At 41.6% G+C, this 20,035-nt stretch overlaps 1 protein-coding gene across 1 annotated transcript; it reads left to right on the forward strand.

The window, feature by feature from the left end:
* Positions 1–5,368: 5,368 nt before the first annotated feature.
* On the forward strand, positions 5,369–19,911 carry LOC136497308 (uncharacterized). Its single transcript, XM_066493104.1, is given in 16 exon segments — positions 5,369–5,677; positions 7,614–8,150; positions 8,239–9,375; positions 9,573–9,897; positions 10,352–10,607; positions 10,698–10,914; positions 11,424–11,437; positions 12,445–12,801; positions 13,237–13,761; positions 13,945–15,145; positions 15,249–15,602; positions 15,754–16,085; positions 16,087–16,826; positions 16,911–18,385; positions 18,487–18,626; positions 19,413–19,911. Coding segments are annotated over 16 exon segments (8,061 nt in total). The 5' UTR covers positions 5,369–5,560; the 3' UTR covers positions 19,747–19,911.
* The last annotated feature ends 124 nt before the right edge of the window (positions 19,912–20,035 follow it).

A 20,035-nucleotide genomic window follows, 5' to 3' on the forward strand; every position in this document is an offset into this window, starting at 1 on the left:
AGGCTGCGTGGGCTGCTGACATGTGGGTCCCATGTGATGTCAGCATGACGTCAGTGCCTGTCGTGTGGGTACAAAGTGTCCGTGTCACTGACATGTGGGGCCTGGTCAACAGTCAACGTTGACCAGTCAATGGTCAACACGGTCGGGTCTCAAACAGGCTTCAGGTTGGGCCAGTCTGGGCCGGGCCAGGCCAGACACGTGGCACGCTGTGATGCTGCCACATCAGGGCCGTGGGCTCCTACTGGGCCTCGTGTTTAGGGTGTGGGCATGGGCTCGGCTCACAGGTGGACCCAAGTTCACGGTCCATGGACCGTAGACTGGTCTACGGTGGACCGAGTCCATTGTCTAGTTTCTCTCGGCTCGGCTCATATGCTCCGAGTTCACGCAAGGGGTGTCAGCGAGGGGGGGTGTTCCCCTGTATTTCTCCCTGCGGTGGTGCTCCTGCCGGCGGTGACCTGGCTGTGAGCCCCCACGGTGGCGCTGGTGTCCGATTGGTGTGGGAAAAAGCTTCCCCGGGCCACGGCAACTGCATCTACGGGGTCAAGGTGGCGACCAGAGCTTCCCAAGGTGCTGGCCATGGTGAGCGGTGGCTAGTGCTGGGCAGATGGGGCTTCTACGGTTTCGTGGGTGCACGACGAAGGCGTCCTAGGCTCATGGCGAGGCTACGGGTTCCCAGGTGGCCGGTAGAGACATCCCGGTGGCCACGGCATCGGTGAAGACGACGACGAGGCACGTGGGTGTGCTACGGCCATGGTGAAGCATCACGGTGGGGTGTGTTGGCTCCTACAGATTCACGTGGACGTGGCAAGGGCGTCCTGAGCTCAAGGCGGGGCTTCGGTTTCTCGGTGGCCGGTAGGGGCTCCAGTGGCCATGGCGACGGTGAAGATAATGGCGAGGTGCACGGGTGATCTATGGAGCTCCAGCGGGGTAGTCACGTCATGGTTGCGGTTGTGCACATGGTGTGTGTGTTCCTAGTGGCCGGAGGCAAGGCACTGGCCTATGCGCTCCAGGTGTGGAGCGCCATGGCCAACGGTGAGGTCCGGCGGCAGAGAGAGACCGGAAGGGGGCTCACCATGGGTGGCATGGAAGAATGGATGGCGATGCCAGTGTCAATTCGAGGCCATGTAGCTCTGAAAGTCGTGCCATGCCGTGCCGAACCGCGTCGGTGATGTAGACGACGGCGTCGCTCTCGGCTCCGACGATCTCCCCTCCTACAGCAGCTTCGGCGTTTCTCCCTCTTCTTTCCCTTCTCCCTCCCCTCTCTTGGTTTGGGTGCGCAGTGGATGGCCACCGAGGTGGCGGTGGGCAACGGGACGAGCGCTAGGGCTCCCGGCCGAGGCTTTTGTAGCTAGAGCTTCGACCACGGCATGGATGAGCGGCGGATGGGGATTAAGGGTGATCGGAGCGCGAGCTTGCATCTGACGATTGCTAGTGGTTGTGTGGTCGCGGCGCAAGGGGACAAGGTCATGCCCCGGGCATGACCCCCCCTGGCCCGCCCCTATCACCGCTGTCGGTGTTCGGTCGGCGGGCGGTTGAGGCATTGGCGTGGAGAAGATGACACTATGGACGGGGTGACTGACGTGCGAGGCCAAGGTGGCAGCGATTGCTGGCGAGCTGAGGGCCCCGCGGGCGACGCTGGGCCGCAAGCTGGGCCACGCGCGCGCGCCGAGCGAATGCGGGTGTGGTTGGGCTGGCTGGGCTGCTGCGCGCTGGCGGGCCAAGAAGCTGAGCAGGCCTGGGCTGCGAGGCTTTCTCCTTTTCCTTTTTCCATTTTTCTTTTCATATCCATTATTTGAATTCAAATTTGGTTTAGAATTTGAATTCAAAACTGAGGTAACTTATTCGTTGGAATTTAGGGAATTTCATTTAATAATACTTTATGGGTTATTACTTTAATGGAATTGTTAAACATAGCATAAAGCAAATGAAAACCCAAATCACAATTTAAGTTAACATTGTATGCAACATGTTATTTGTTGGAAATTTAATAATCATAATTAACAAATGATATGCCACGCTTATGTGTTGACTTAGGTTGGGTTACTTCTAATGCAACTCTTAGGGTTGGCTCCTACAATGTCACTCATCATCACATGGGAGTTTTAAGAAAAATTTTGTAGTTGTGATTTTTGGTGTGTGGATTTCTAGGTTGTTACAGTGACCTTCATGGTACCCCTAGGGCTGACCTTCGCTGGGTCGCCTGCAGCCCCCTCAATGGAGAGTAGGACTCGAACGAGTCCGAACTTCGGTAAAACAAATATCGTGTCTCAATTTGCATTTCATTCGATATTTGTATTGCTCTAGCTCTTGTGGAGGTTCTCTGTGTTTATTGTCATCTCCTGTAGATACCTGCAGTTTGGTTTGAAGATAGAAATCGAAGGGAGCAAGTTTGGGGCTGTTCTGCTGAAATCGTGTATACCAGACACGTTCGGTATTTATACCGGACACGTTCGGTATTAGAGCTCTGTGCTGAAAATATTTATTTTCAGTTCTAACTTTGTGTTGCAGGGTTATAACTTCCAGATACATTATTTACACCTTGTATACTCTGTGGCTAACTTGTGAGGAGTGGTATTACTCTTATTTGGAGTTTCTAATTTGGAAACTCCCTTTACTAACTATTTCCACATTTAAAGGTGTTAATTTTCAGAAACGCCTATTCACCCCCCTCTAGGCGGCATCCTAGGTCCTTTCACCATGACCCCGGGGCTCGGGATCGTGGCCACCAGCGATCTAGGGACGGACACCAACTCCCGTACGACGCCCCCGGGAGATCTGGAGGCGATGACGAAGGCCACGAAGAGACCACGTCGCACAGAATGGCTGACGAATCACCACCGTGCCTGCAGTGCCGCCATAACCGGCACAGTAGCACCACGTCACCCCATGCCGCGATGTGGGCACAAGACCATGACGACAACCACGCCCAGACGAGCGCTACACCAAGCCAAGATGGCGTTTCTTGCAAGCCAAGTTAGCTAGGTTCCCTCTCTCAGGCTCACGACCCCTCGATTGGGAGAACCTCCTTCTCTGTATGTGACCTGGTCCCGGACTCTATATAAGAGCAGCCAAGGCACCCCTCCAAGGGATCAGACTCTCGAAACTCTTTTTTCTCGAAAAAATTCTCGAAACTCTCATTCATGCAGTCCATCTCCTAGCTCTAGCTCCACTCTCCTACCTCTTCCATCACTCTTGCACCCCATTGCAAGAACTTCAAAGCATTTAAGCGAGGAACACGCACTCGATCATCTCTGAGATTGGACGTAGGGCTCCGACCTGAACCAGTATAATTCCTCGTATCTTTTGGATGCTACCATCGTCTTTCCGAAGCAACGCAATAATCGTATAAATTCACTAGCTGGTCTACAAAATACCGACACATACATGCAAAACTACATGGGAACATGTCTTTTCTTCTGTTTAAAATCCATATGGAGGGAGAATTAGGTCCGTTCGTCCTTTAATAAGAGAATTTTCCATGAGAAACTAGGAGTTAGGACCTCATTGACATCTCTAAGCATGGGCGATAGCTATGGCAAAATCTGACCGGAAGTCAGCATCAGAGCTAGCATTTCCCCAAACTTTTAGCCATAATAATTTAGCATTTAGCAAGAAGCTTAAAACTATTTAGTTTGTTTTTGGAATTGGCGAGCTGCTTGCCTTAGCCTTTGATGTATGTTTAATTAAAAAGTGTAAAAGTTATGTCTTTATTTTCTAGGTTTTTTTGAAAGGCCGTGTGATTTCAATGTAGATACGAAATGCATATTCAATTATTTGTTATTATTATAAATGCTACTCCCTTTAGTCTAAACTATAAGATTTTTTTAGATATATTATTTTATCTATGTATTTAGATATATTAGATGCATTATTACGTAGAAATATCAAAGCATTTTATAATTTAGAACTAAGAGATGACTTTTTTTTTTATAAATTTAGTTAAATGTAAAATTACAGATGGAGGGAGTAACATGAAGATCAACAAACAAACTGCTTTATCAGCTGACGAGGATCAACTTCTCCTTTTAGCCTTTTTATAGGTTTTAGCATCCAGTCCCTTGCCAGTCCAGCCCCAGCCCTTTTTATAGGCGCAACAGAGGGAGAGAGAGATGAACCGCCTCGTTTCTTCCACGAGAAGCAAAAGATCGTTCCGCAGTCTATCTCCTAGCTCTAGCTCCATTTTCCTATCTTTTTCATCACTCTTGCACTTCATTGTAAGAACTTCAAAGCATTTAAGCGAGGAACACACTCGATCAGCGACGAAGCCAGGAATCGACGAAGTCCAGGGCTGGCTTCCTCTTCTTCTTCCTCCAGCCCCTGCCTTCTCTCCTCATGGCGGTAGCCCGGGCTAAGCCCGGGCTCCATGTAAATCATGGCCGTAGGGGGGGCTGGAGCACGGGTAGCCCCCCCGCTGGCTTCGTCGCTGCACTCGATCATCTCTGAGATTGGACGTAGGGCTCCGGCCTGAACTAGTATAATTCCTCGTGTCTTTTGAATACTACCATCGTCTTCCTGAAGCAACGTAATCGTATAAATTCACTAACTGGTCTACAAAATACCGACACATACATGCAAAACTACATGGGAACAAGGGGATCAAGTATGGTGGAGTACCGTCCCCGTCCCTATAGGCCCGTTAGAGATATCTTTTCTTCTGTTTAAAATCCATACGGAGGGAGAATTAGGTCCGTTCGTCCTTTAATAAGATAATTTCCCATGAGAAACTAGGAATTAGGACCTCATTGACATCTCTAAGCATGGGCGATAGCTATGGCAAAATCTGACCGGAAGTCAGCATCAGAGCTAGCATTTCCCCAAACTTTTAGCCACAATAATTTAGCATTTAGCAAGAAGCTTAAAACTATTTAGTTTGTTTTTGGAATTGGCAAGCTGCTTGCCTTAGCCTTTGATGTATGTTTAATTAAACAGTGTAAAAGTTATGTCTTTATTTTCTAGGTTTTTTTTGAAAGGCTGTGTGATTTCAATGTAGATACGAAATGCATATTCAATTATTTGTTATTATTATAAATGCTACTCCCTTTAATCTAAACTATAAGACTTTTTTAGATATATTATTTTATCTATGTATTTAGATATATTAGATGCATTATTACGTAGAAATATCAAAGCCTTTTTATAATTTAGAACTAAGAGATGAGTTTTTTTTAATAAATTTAGTTAAATGTAAAATTATTAACTCCTCATCACGGATGGAGGGAGTAACATGAAGATCAACAAACAAACTGCTTTATCAGCTGACGAGGATCAACTTCTCCTTTTAGCCTTTTTATAGGCTTTAGCATTCAGTCCCTCGTCAGTCCAGCCCCAGCCCATTTTATAGACGGAACAGAGCGAGAGAGAGACGAACCGCCTCGTTTCTTCCACGAGAAGCAAAAGATCGCTCCGCATTTAAACCCCACCACTCACTGATCACCGCTTCAGCTTTCCACCGAGCAGCAGTCGCATCGCCTTCACTTCACTTGAAGCGACTCCTCGAGTTTGCGACTGCAAATGCGGCCTGCTCGTCCTTGCGCGAGCGGGTGAACAGTCTGCGAGCGGGATGAGGGAGGACCGCGGCGGCGATATGGCGGAGGAGGAGAGGGAGAGGGATTTGGGCGACATCGTGCTCTCCTGGTCGGTGCAGGAGATCATGAACGACGATCTCTACAAGGGGAAGGTAATCGATCGATCCTTCGGCTGGCGCGCTCTTGGTTCGATTATTATCTTAACGGCGGTTGCCAACTTGAACGTTTTTGTTTTTGTGCTTTTTTCCCCCTTTTGGTTGGTTAGTTTTCGCGTCATTTGTGTGAGGAGGTCGATTCATTCAGTCATGGTTAGATGTTTCCTTGGGTTTTTGGTTTTGATATGCATCTGTTCGACGATTCGCATGTCCTGCTGTTGTTGTTCAGGCTTGTGGCTGTGGGGTAGAACCGTAGAAGTTGGCCACTTGGAGCTTGAATGTGAGAGACGGTGCTTAATGCGGCGCCAATCTGACCATAGTTTGTTAGGACCCCTAGTCCCTAGATGATGCACGCTGGTCATACATTGGGCGTTGGTGGTGTCAAATGAACTGATGATTAAAGGTTTACTTCGGGCAATATGTCTACTTTTTTAGCGTCGGATTCTGCTCATCCACTGGACCATGAAGGCTTTGCCATCGAATGATCTGGATTGTACTGATTGAAAAGAATTATATAAATTAGGGGCATGTTTGATTGAGAGCTATGCTTGCCGCACATTCTTGCCTATAAGGCTACTAAGGTTAGTACTGCCACGGTTTTATGTCAATAATTTGTTGCCTAACTTTAAGCAAAGTAAGGCAAAAAAAAAAAAAAGATCAGTCTATGTCTCTATGATAGGTGGGCCAAGTGAGAAGCTAGGCAAAGCTAAAAGTTATGACGGTAACCAATTACTAACTAGGAAAACTGACTACCTAAAGTTTGTTGTGGCAACCTTAAGTTGCGATTGTAGCCCCTTAATTTGTTTTGTGCATGTTGCATTATCATCTGTGATGTAGCATACATGCATGGCCTTTTGTGAGGTTTAATTATGTAGCCTGTGTCTGAATAGTAAAACCTAACATTCGAAACTCAGTTTAACATGGGTCTCACAGATTCGGTCTGACCGAATGCTTCTGAATGATGTAATCTTTGATTCTGTTGCTATACATATGATCGGTGCATCAACCCAAGAACTCCAAAAAAAAAAAATACAACTCCTAAGTTTCATTATGTTCTGTTGAACACAAATGCCAGCGCCATCGTGCCTAATGATAGACAGATCAGTACATTCTATGAAAATTGGTGTTGGAGATTGAAAATCTTTTTGCTGTACTTTATTCCACAACTGGTACACAATGTGATGGTTAATGGCATGCCACCTGTAATGTCCTGTATTGATCTTTGCTTGGTTCTGCTATTCTGCACTAGATGAAATCAGTTATATGTTTGTTAAGTTAGCATTAAGTTCCATATGTCCATGCTGTTTTGCTAATGCTACCCCATCTGTTTACAAATAACTGCTACTTTTGATCTAGGAAGTTGAGCTAGCTCAGTTGGTTGATGGTGTAGATGTATACCTAGACTACCCAGGTTCAAGTTCTCGTCGAGGCAAATTTGGGTGCCTATTTTGTTCTTAATAAAATAAAATTAAATAAAATAAAATAAAATCCCACCTAGTTCCTTCTAGGTTGATGTGTTTCCATAACATAATTTCCATTTTTCATAAACTTTGTCAAAAAAACTACTATTGATAAACTTGTAGCAGTAGAAGAATAAAATGCCAACTAGTTCCTCCTAGGTTGGTGTGTTTCCATAACATAATTTCCATTTTTCCTAAACTTTATCTAAAATGCTATTACTGATAAACTTGGAGTAGTAGAAATAGGAATCTGCACTTACTAAAAATTGGAGTGGGCGCCTCACATTTTTTTTCCGAGTATACACAGGAGAGAATTACTAACAAGCCCAGATAAGTTCCTGCAGGCCTCAGCCTCAAAATCAAAACATATGATCCCATTTGTTCCTTACAAGTCTTCCAAGTAATGAGCAAATATAGTGTGCCCATTGCCTTCTGCCCACCTTTGTTTTTTCACCAACTGTTTGCCTATTCAGGTGGAGAAGATCCCTTTCAGCTTTAGTTCTCTTGATGACTACTTGAGGTCATATATTGCACCGCTGATAGAAGAAACAAGATCAGGTCTAAGCTCATGCCTTGAGCAAATCGCAGAAGCACCCTCTTCGAAAATACTTTCCATGGAAGTTGCAGGGAAATCGGGACTGTATTTTATGGATGTTGACTTTTGGGACAATGGTGCTGGTTTTTCTACCGAGACCTACACTGCTAGGAACGGTGATATATTTATTTTGTCCAGCATGAAGCCTGAAGCTGCAGATGACTTCAACCGCTATGGTTTAACATATTGCTTGGCAATGGTTACTGAAGTTTCCATGAATGATGAATATCAGAAGGGCTTCAAAGTGAAAGTCTCAAATGATACTGGTTTAGAAGGAGACTTTAGTAAACTTGTGCATGCAACATTTCTTGATAATATAATGACAAACATACGGATATGGAAAGCACTTTGCTTCGATTCAAGCATGAATAATAATTTCACAATAATCAGGTCACTTTTAGCCCCCAGAAATATGGTAATATACCTTTCAAGTTATTATTTTGTATGTTCCTAGTTTTCATGCCATGTCATAGCTAATTAACTCTTTGTTGGTTCCATTGTAGGGTGAAGATGTCTGTTCTGTCTGTGCTAAAAAGGATGACTGTTTAACGTCTTTTGCAGAGCAGCTACTGCTAGTTAATCTAAATCAGTCACAAGTGGATGCCATTGAATCTATCATCTCAGCTGTACGATGTAGACATTTGAACCTAATGAAACTTATATGGGGTCCACCAGGTACTGGAAAGACCAAGACTGTTAGTGCTATACTGTGGGCTCTGGCTTGTTTGAAATGCCGAACTCTTACATGTGCTCCCACAAATGTTGCTGTTGTTGGTGTCTGCACTCGATTCCTTCAAAATTTGAAGGAATTCAACAAGCAGATTGACAAAACTGGTCTACCTCTTTCTCTTGGAGATGTTTTGTTATTAGGGAACAAGTACAACATGGACATCACTGAGGAGCTCCAGGAAGTTTTCTTGGATTATCGTGCAGATGAGCTTACAGAGTGCTTTTCATCATTGTCTGGATGGAGGTACATAATTGCTTCAATGATATCTTTTTTTGAGGACTGTGGTTCTCGATACGATATGCTTCTTGAGGATGACGGAAACAGTGATTCTGTATGCTTTTTGGATTTCCTGAAGAAGCAATTTGATGTTGCAGCAAAAGCTGTAAAGAAATGCATGATGACTTTGTGGGTTCACCTTCCAGGAAAGTGCTTTTCACATGAAAATGTCAGCAATATATCTATGGTGTTGAGTTTGCTAGAAAAAATTGATGCCCTTTTATGTGATGGAGATCTAACTGATGAGAGTGTGAAAAGGGGCTTTGATTTTCGATCAACTGAGAACTCTATTTATGCAGAGCCAATATCTTACATTGAGAAGGAATTAGGTGGAGCAAGGTCTCTATGCCTTAAATTGCTGCAAGATCTTCAAAATTCACTTAATTTACCTGTTGGTAAAGACAGGAATTGGATTCAGAACTATTGCATGCGTAATGCAACTCTAATTTTCTGTACAGCCTCTAGTTCTTATCGGTTGCATAACGCAGAGATTGCTCCGCTTGATGTGTTGATTGTTGACGAGGCTGCTCAAGTGAAAGAATGTGAATTGGTGATCCCACTACGTTTGCGTTGGTTGAAACATGTTGTTTTGGTGGGGGATGACTGCCAGCTGAGGCCACTGGTTAGAAGCCAAGTAATGTTCTGCGTTACCCTTATTATGCTATTTACTTACATTCGTTGGTCTGCAATGCGTGTACCAATTTTATGACATTCCCACAATGAAATGCTACGACACTAATTTTCTACAAAAAGCATATGTCAGCATTTTGTTCGACTCTTGTTCATTTATTATGATGGTCATTATTCTGATCTTTCATTGTTTATATTTAGGTATGCAAGGAAGCTGGATTCGGAATCAGTCTTTTTGAGAGATTAGTCATACTGAATTTTGAAAAGCATTTGTTGAATATACAGTATCGCATGAATCCTTGTATCAGCTTATTTCCAAATGCTAAATTTTATGAGAAAAAGATTTTAGATGGTCCAAATGTCCATTCTTCTTCCTACAACAAGGATTACACTGGCCTTCTTTTTGGTAGCTATGCTTTCATAAACATCACAGATGGGAGGGAAGAAAAGGAAGGTGCAGGAAACAGTTGGCGGAACCTGGTTGAAGTTGCTGTTGTTTTGCACTTGATCCAAACCATCTTTAAATGTATGTTAAGCTGCTCTGCTTAATAGCTCTGATACTATCAATATCTGAACTAAAGGTCTTCCGACTTGGCTAACATAACATACATCTTAGGATCATATAGTCTTTAACTTTTTTTATGCATTAGAGAACTGTAAGTGCTGGTTAAATTTTGCATTATGAAATATTGAAATCTATTTTCTATGACTTGTTACTAGATGTTAATTATCCTATTTCTCCTGTTTCCAATGCAATAGATAACCTTTGTTTGGCTGTCTCAATTATCTATTAATTGTTTTCCGTCATCTTTTAGAATGTGAAGCTCGATATAGAATTACATGCCATCTAATGGACCAACTTTAGTAAAATTGTATGTTTTGTTTGTGAAAATTATATTCATGCGAGTGAAGTAATGTTATGAAAGGAAATGATCCACCAGGAGAACCAGTGATCTTATCAGTTCCTTTTTCCCCTGCAGCTTGGAGAAAGAGAGGCCAAGGGATTAGCATTGGTGTAGTTTCACCTTACAGTTCTCAAGTTGCTGCTATCAAAGATAGACTTGGCAAAAAGTATGATACATCTGACGGCTTTCATGTCAGGGTCAAGTCAATTGATGGTTTCCAAGGAGAAGAAGATGACATTATCATACTATCAACAGTTAGATCCAATGAGAGGGGTAATGTTGGATTTCTTGCTGACAACCAACGAACAAATGTTGCTCTTACAAGAGCAAGGTGTGGATTTATTTGTTGTTTCACTGTTGTCGAAGGTACATCTGACAGCAATAACCATATGATATCTAATGAATACTTTGTTTGGTCTAGGCATTGTCTTTGGATTCTTGGGAATGCTAATACACTGTATAAAAGTAGGACAGTATGGACAGATCTTGTTGCTGATGCGGAGAGACGTAAATGTATTTCCAGTGCTACTAATGACCCAGAATTGTGTAAGTTGATTTTGCGTGTAAAGAGTGAACTTGATGAACTCGATGATCTACTTTGTTCCAACTCAGCAGTTTTCAGCAATACCAGATGGAAGGTAAGTATGACAGTCACGTTTGATCACTTTGACTTTGATTGTACTTCCATGCATTCTTGGAAATTCTTAGCTAAAAATTGTGTGTGGTCTTTCTTTCAAAAAAAAAATTGTGTGTGGTCCAACTGCTTCATATAGTTAAACTTATGCGGAAGTACTAACTCCATTTCTGAAGGCACTTATTTAAATATTCAGACCCCCTAATCTTTATCCTACACCTTATGAAATGTAATTTTTGTTGTCTAAAAGTAATATTGGGTTCGCATTTGAAGTACCTTATTATTGTTCTGCTTCTGTTGCTATAAACCTTATACTATAAGAGAAATTATGGATCAAAGTCTAATCTGGAGACTTTGCCAATCAATTCAAACCTTATATTTAGAAATCGAGGGAGTAACTAATAATGAACAATTGATACCTGTCAATGTTTTATGATGTTTTATTATTTGTTTGATCTCTTCAGCCTAGATAGTGTTAAGTATTGAACATATTGACATTGACTTGTATTGGAGCGACATGTTACTTTATCCACTACTTATATCAACAATGTTCTTTCCCTGGTCTTTGGCCTCCTAACTCAGCTAATTGATTTGATCTTGTGATGTTTGACTTAAATTCATAGGTACATGAAATCTCCTTGTTATCATGGATTCCATCATCTGATAAAATTGCAATCTCCTTATGATGTTAATATTAAGACCAGATATGTTTTTTCTACTTTTGCGATCGTGTATCTATATTTTGTGATAAAGTTATCTCTTTAGGTTTTATGATGTTACTGGATAGAAAGTGGTTTCTTAATATTTACGAGGCCACTGTGCTATTTATATTGTGATACATAAAGTGTGCAGATTTGGCCCCCAGGGGGACTGGTGCCCTCATTAGTGAAATACCATGTTGCAATGTTTCAAAAATCATCACAAAAATGATGTATGTAGTACGGTTATAGTTAAGTATAGCCGCAACAATTCAGTTTGAAATTCATCCTAGATGTCAAGAAACAAAATAGACAAGCAGTCAACCTGGCACTGTTCATCATGCACTGATAGTGGCACTTCTGTTTTTTTAATCTCAACGTCAAAGATGAATTTCAAACTGAACTGTTGCAGCTACACTTAACTTTAGGTGTACTACATACATGATTTTTATAAACATTACAACATGATATTTTAGCTAAAAAGGGCACCATATAATTTTCCATTCATAAAATGCATGGTTACTTCATATAAACCATGTTAGGATGTCCTGATTGTGTTGATGTTTGAATACTCTCTCTGTTCCATGGCCAATGGGAAATACGTTCAGCAATGTTTGTTAATTGAGGATCTAGGATATCAAGAATGTAGTTATTGCAATCTTTGCGCATCCCTACCCCTAATTTCACCTTGATTTTTTTCTTGTAACTAGTACTTGGTTTTTCGTTGTGCTAGACAAACATAACAAAAAGGAGGGAGTACAATAAATTTCAGTTCTTACCATTTTTCTTGGGTAGTTTTTTTTACTGAGGTTCTCTTTTTTGTGTTTGTATTGTACAACTCAACAGGTCGTTCTGAGTGACAACTTTAGAAGGTCTTTCATGAAACTAAAATCTCCACTGCTAAGGAGGGAGTTGCTCCAAAAGCTTGTTAAACTTGGTGGTGGTTGGCGGACACCTATAAAGAATCTTGATCTCACTGATGCTTTCCAGCTTGCAAAAGCATACAGGATCAGAGATCTGTATCTTGTTTGGAGTACTGATCTGGAGAAAAACGAAAGATACTTCCAGATAATAAGAGTATGGGACCTTTTGTCACACCAACACGTTGCTAGAACTGTTCAACATCTGGAAAATCTCTTCTCCATGTACACAGATGATTACCTTGACCACTGCAGAAGAGTGCAGATAGACGGGTATGCCTGTTTCCTGACTTTTTGGATTTTGTTTCGATTTGATTCTATGTGAATAGTGGAACTTAAAATTCCTCAAAACAAAGCTACTAATATAATGGGATGCAATTGTTTAGCCATACAATATAAGCGGAGGTTTTTTTGGATTTTCTCTTGTGATAGGGAAATCCTTTTGTACCCTGCTTTGCTAAGATATCTAGCTACATGGGCAGGAATAATGATTGCGACATCAATTGTGCAGTCTCTGTTTGTAATTGATTGTGTACACTGGGGTTTTCCCCAGCAATTTTGGGATTTGCACGTGAAATCCCTCTTTTAATTATGTTTGTTTTCCCTTCACTTCTGCACCTCAATGTTTCGTTGCTTTCTTCATATTTTTATTCCAACATTTCAACATGTATTATTCTTATTTTGTTGCTTTGTTAATGTTGGTGACAGGAAGCTGGAAGTTCCTATAGTTTGGGATGCCGAACATGATATTGTTCGGTATAAGAAGGACTGCAGAGTTGATGATCAGGAAGATCATGATCACGTGGACACCTCATGTGACTTGGAGAATACAAAAGTTAGTGAAAGCTTCTTGCTGATGAAATTTTACTCTTTATCATCTGGTGTGGCAAAGCATTTGCTGACAGCTACTGATGGGACTGAAATTGAGATCCCCTTTGAACTGACTGATGAAGAGGAGGTGATAATTCGATTCCCACTCACTAGTTTCATTCTTGGGAGGTCAGGCACTGGGAAAACCACTGTTTTGACAATGAAACTGTATCAAATTGAGCAACACTCCTTGATTGCATCTCAAGGGATAGAGTTGGACGAAGTTGATTTATCTGTGGCTGATCCCAAAAATAGGTTGGCAATGGACACAAGCAAAAGAGAGAGTTTTGTAAAACAAGTCCTTATCACTGTAAGCCCTAAGCTTTGTTCAGCCATAAAAAAGCACATTTGCAGGCTTAAAAGGTAACGATGTCCTAATTTGAGTTGTATGCACCCACCAATACTCATTATATCAGTCAATGACTCGCACTCTAGTTTTTCCCTGAAATGTTTCTTTAAAATATGCAAGCTACTTTAGTTACTTTGACCGCCTTGTCGATATGTCAACCACGTTCCTCATTTAATATTTGCTTTAACCCTTTGTAGGTTTGGCTCTGGCGAGGTTTCTGACCAGCCCAACACTCTTCATATGCATGATGTAATTGATGACCTCGAAGAGTTTACAGATGTACCTGATAATTTTAGTGATCTACAGCACGAGCACTATCCTCTTACGATAACATACCGTAAATTCTTGATGATGCTTGATGGAACATTGCAGACTTCATTTTTTGATATGTTCTATGGAGATTTCAAGCCTAGCATTGAGAGAGGTCATTCCAAAACTCGAGCCTTGCAAGCTTTTATTGAATCAAAAGAAGTTACATTTGAGAAGTTCGCTGCTTTCTATTGGCCCCATTTCAATGGAGAAGTAACGAAGAAACTTGATGCATCCACTGTCTTTACTGAAATAATTTCTCACATAAAGGGTGGATACAAAGCTAACATGCCGTGCAATGGCAAACTTGAAAGGCTTGATTATGTGATGCTCTCTGATAAAAGATTTTCATCTCTGAGCAGTAAAATGCGAGAGAAAATTTATGATGTTTTCCTTGATTATGAGAGTATGAAGCGCACTGCTAGGGAATTTGATATGTCGGATTTTGTCAACAGTCTTCACAGAAGTCTAGTTTCTGAGGGATACAATGGGGCTTTAGTGGATTTCATTTACATAGACGAGGTGCAGGATCTTACCATGTCACAAATAGCACTTCTCAAGTATGTCTGCAGAAACTTTAAGGAGGGCTTTGTTTTTGCTGGTGACACGGCACAAACTATAGCAAGGGGTGTTGATTTCAGGTTTGAAGATGTTCGCTCACTGTTTTATACCTCATTTCTCTCAGAAACTGAAGCATGCAACCAGGTAACTAAACATGGAAAACAGGCTCGTCTCACGGATATGTTCCAACTAAGTCAGAACTTTCGCACGCATTGTGGTGTTCTTCGTATGGCTCAGAGTATAATGAGCCTTCTGTACTACTTTTTTCCGTCATGTGTTGACAAGCTTAATCCAGAAACTGGGCTTGTATATGGTGAAGCACCTGTTCTCCTCGAGTCTGGTAATGATGAGAATGCAATTATGGCTATTTTTGGAGAAAGTAGAGGTGAACATGGTGACCAGCATGGGTTTGGTGCTGAGCAAGTCATATTGGTCCGTGATGATGCAACGAAGAAACAAATTGTTAACCTCGTTGGTAAACAAGCTCTTGTCTTGACTATTGTTGAATGCAAGGGCCTTGAATTCCAGGTATGTGTCTCAAACTTGGCTCGTAGTTCTATATATTTTAGTTTCAAGTATGTTTTCGTAAATTTAACTGAAGTCTCTCTTTCTTACAAAATATATTCTGTAGGACGTGCTGCTCTACAACTTTTTCAGTTCATCACCATTACGGAACAAATGGAGGGTTGTATATGACTACATGAAAACAAGAGATGTTATGTCATCATCTGAAGTTATATCTCATCCGGGTTTTGACAGAAACAAGCATTATCTACTATGTTCAGAACTGAAGCAGCTCTATGTCGCAATCACACGAACTAGGCAAAGACTCTGGATATGTGAAAATGCCGATGACTACTGTCAACCGATGTTCGACTATTGGAAGAAATTGTGCATTGTAGAGGTTAGACTACTTGATTCTTCACTGATTCAAGCAATGCAGACAGGGAGCAGTGCTGATGATTGGAGGCTAAGAGGTACCAAGGTTTGTATTGGACATCTTGAGGCTATTCTTTTTCTAGATTCAACATTTTCTCACATGCTCATTCTAAGCAAAGCATGGTACAAAACCTCCTTTGATGTTACTGTACTTCTCTTCAACAATTGCAAGTCCATCTAACAAGTGTTTTTTGTAGTTATTTAATGAGGGGCAATTTGAGATGGCTACAATGTGCTTTGAAAAGGCTGGTGATGCATATAGAGAGAAATGGGCAAGAGCTGCTGGACTACTTGCAACTGCTGACCGTGTCATCTCCACAAATTTGGAAATGGGCCGAGCTTCCTTGCAGAAGGCATCGGAGATTTATGAGTCTATTGGCATGCATGAGAAAGCTGCCACTTGCTACATCAAACTAGGTGACTACAAAAGAGCAGGTGTGATCACTTTACATAATTTTCTTATTCATCAAAATGACCAGGGTCTCAATTATATAACTGCTCATTATATAAAATGTGAGCTCTTTCTACAAATCTTCATTAGCCTGTTATTTTGAACGTGGGGACATAAAGCACATGATGCCATATGTCAAGGATTTCAACTCTATGGATCATATTCGTGCATTCTTGAATTCTAGGAATCTTTTGGATGAACTGTTGAGTATAGAGATGGAAATGGGCAATTTCCTTGAAGCTGCAGGTATAGCAGAGCGTAAAGGTGATGTCTTATTGGAGGTAAACATACTAGAGAAAGCAGAGTCATTTGTGAATGCTACACAGCTTCTCTTCCTCTATATCACAGCGAATTCCTTGTGGTCTCCATACAGTAGAGGATGGCCTCCAAAAAGTTTTGCAGAGAAGGAACAATTGCTTACAAAAGTAAAAGAAATGGCGAAGAAAGTATCTGAGGACTTTTTCTGCTTTGCTTGCTTTGGAGCAGATTTGTTGTCAGATTCCCATAAATCTCTTGCCAGCTTGACCTATAGCTTGCTTGAGGGTAAAAAATGTGGAAACTTGTTAATTGAACTTATTTCTGCTCGTTACATTATTGATGTTCATCTTCAGTCTCAAACCTCTGGATATAATCTTGAGTTAGAGCCAGGATCTGAAGATGAGCTGTGTTATAATATGCTGGCTTGTAATCAGATGTCATTGGAAACACTGGCCTGTATTTGGAACCAGTGGAGATTAATTTTCGTCAAAGTGATTGCTCATCTTTATCCCTCTGAGGATCTGAAATCAAACGATTCTGCAGCTATGTGTGAAGATCTTTGTGCTAAATTCTTCGGGTTGAGAAAATACAGTGGTAATCGATATGTGGTACTTAATATGGACTCTGGTTGGCTTACTAACACAGGTAGAAGTTCTTTGGAACAAGATGGCAACAGATGTTGGCTGGATACTGTCCATTTTCAGTCATGTGCTCGGAATTTTCTGGTAAATGAGCTTTCTTCTGTTGGCCTTAGTGTCCTCCATAAGTTGGCGTCTATTATTGAAGCTTCTAGGAAGAAAACATCATCTCCATATTCCCAGTGGAGAAGTACTGTTATCATATATGATATTGCAATGTTTCTAAAAGACTCTGAGTGCTGTATGGCAAAATCTTCCAAAAAGTTAAGAAACCCCTTCATTCTCTGTGAACAGAACTTTTTTGAATTACTTTTCCGGACCTGGGGGGATGAGACAGCAGAGAGCTTTTTCTATATACTTGACTCACCTCCTGCATATGGTTTGATTGTGGATTCTCTTGGCTCACATACTAGGGCAGGGAATCAGAATTTGACTCATGGGCATCTTGGAAGAATAGCCATGTATCTGCTCTACACAGCAAAATCTGATGATACGCTGAATTTAAGACTTGAACAATACCTGAATCGTGACTCTGAGTGGGCATATTTCTTTCAATCTTTGAAGATATTTCTTGACAGTGGCATTGAAAGATGCTCATTGGTCAAGAACTTTAAACTGGCTCTTGAATTCACTTTCGATGCAAACTGGAGGTGTGAGACAGATTATATGTCCCCAATATGCTATATGAACCTAATGGAATGCCTTGGTTTCTTTGCATTGTCCTGTTATATGCTTAATGGTTGTGTGCTCTGCACAAAATCTCTGTTGGTGAAGATGCTAAAGTGCCGTACAAGCAAGGCTTACCTAGGTGCTTGCCTGGTTTCTGGTCCAGGTGACCAGGATTTGGATCTTGACCATATGGCATTCGCATCAGGACGATTCATACGCCGGTCAATTATGGATATTTTGGCTAACAAGCAAGCTATTCAAGAGTGGGTTAGGAAAACAACGCCAGCTATTACATACGTTCCAGTCCTTCTGAGACTAGTAATCATGCTTTATATGGTGACTCTAACTCTTCAGTTTGGGGACTGCTATGAGGTCACAACTTTCCTTTATAAGTGCAGAATTTTTGAGGATTTACCTCCCGATTTCTCTAAGAAGATTGTACCTACCCTGAATTTTAAGTCTGGCACAGTAACCCACTTCACAAGAATATTTGGTGATGCACTTGCGGCAATTGGAAATCCCATGGTCGTTCTTGGTTTGCCCAAAGGCCCACTAATCAGCCAAGGCTTAAATGCTTGTAGAATTAGCAACACGGATTTGAGTGATGTTAACAAAGTAATAGCATTACTTTGTCCAGAACAGAAATCTCCCATGCAAAAAGGTACAAAAACCTGGAATGTTACTTCTGGAAATTTGCCTATTGCTAGAATACAAGATAATGAGATGGTTAGTACAATTGAAATGCATTTGAGTGATGAGAGTATTTCCTTTTGGGAGAAGTTTGAGTCGTTTCAAGTCTTCATGCATGGCCAGGTGAGTTGATTAGTTGTAAGGTTCATTTGGTAGCTTTACTTTTTATCTCAATCCCGTGTGAATGTGAGGTTCATATATTTTTTATGCTATTTTTTTTGTAGAAGGATGCAATGGTTATTATTCTATTCCTTGAAAATCTTCTTTCTTGGCTGGAGCTACGAGACCCTCCAGAAAATATAGATGCTCAATTATTCGAAGAGGTCAGGCACATCTGCAGTCAATTTCAAGAGAAGTATTTTAGGTATGTTTCAGAAGTTATGAAATGGTACTGGTATTTCAGTTCACCTACTCTAATTAGTAGTAGCGTATTTGAGTGTGATCTTTAACTATCAACATCCTCCTTTTGATGCATGAAGTGTTCTTGTAAAAACGGTTCCCTGCAAAATCAATAATGAATGCATCTGGAAACTGTATGTTATTACCATCGATTCAATCTTTATTAGCTGACAACAGGCAATTTGACTGCCTATTTGAGGATTTGTAATTTCCATTGTTTCCGTACCCTGTTCGATTCGCTGAAAAGCGAGGCTGAAAAGTACTGTTCGCTGATTTGTTGTGAGAGGAAAACACTGTACAAATGGCTGATAAGCCGTATTGATAAGTTCAAGCGAACAAGGACTTTATTACCTTAGGTGCCTATTTGAAGATTAGTAGCGGTTTCCAGTTCCCAAAAAAAAGTAGTGGTTTCCATAATTTCCATACTTTGCATTAATTAGAGCAAGGCTAATAATACAAGCCGGCTTGCTGGCTGTAAGGTTCCTTGCAGCCTTCTCTCAGCCCACTCATACAGTAGTTAGCTCTTTACAGTTAATACATGGCCCACTTGTCTCTCTCACAGATTTTTTTGGTTCTTGTGCCCAAGCCGGCTGTAAGCTTACAGCCCGCTTCTCCTCTCTCTCCTCCTCTCTCTCCTCCACCTCAGCATTTAGTCGGCTTACAGCCTGCTATTATACTTGCTCTTAGTAATTTTCATTGTGTCTGAAGTGGTTACTCCCATCTGAGAATTCAAACTGCCTTGTCATTACAGGGATAAGAAAGCTTGTCTGACTGTCGAGGACCTTTACTCGATGTGGAATGATGGCGAGAAAAAACTGCAGAAGATCATCAGTTTCCTGCGCTGTGAGAAAGCTTCCGGAAAAGAATGTGTCAGAATGAAGGACAAAGCACCTGCTGCCCAATTCCCCACGGACATGGGTGATGAATGGAGTGGATGCTCAGATAATGAACCTGACACAGGCGGAAGTGACGCGGTGGAACCCGCCAAGGAAGAAGCAACGGTGTCCTGCACGACTTCAAAAAAGAAAGCCCAGAATCAGAAGAACAAGAAGAAATCGAAGAAGAAGCGCGGTGGCAAGAAGTGAGCTGCTCAGCTCTAGTAGCATTTGATGTGAGATATAAAAAAAAGTAGCACTGGATGTACTGAAGAACTATTCTCGTTGGCTTGAACTATTACGGCTTGTTCTAGTCTGTTTAGTGCATAGTTGACTACTACTGTTTACTGTGTTGAACTGCTTGTGGTTTATGCCTTTTGCCTCGAGGGTTTCTAGCGATGGTCAGATGCGTTGTCTCACCCGCTGTACGCCTCTACCTGGTTTCCTGCTAATAGCTAAGCCTAAACCCTACGAACACCGCCAAAAAGAAAAGAAAAAG

The sequence above is a fragment of the Miscanthus floridulus genome, chromosome 12, assembly GCF_019320115.1.
Source record: "Miscanthus floridulus cultivar M001 chromosome 12, ASM1932011v1, whole genome shotgun sequence".
Classification (NCBI taxonomy): Eukaryota; Viridiplantae; Streptophyta; class Magnoliopsida; order Poales; family Poaceae; genus Miscanthus; species Miscanthus floridulus.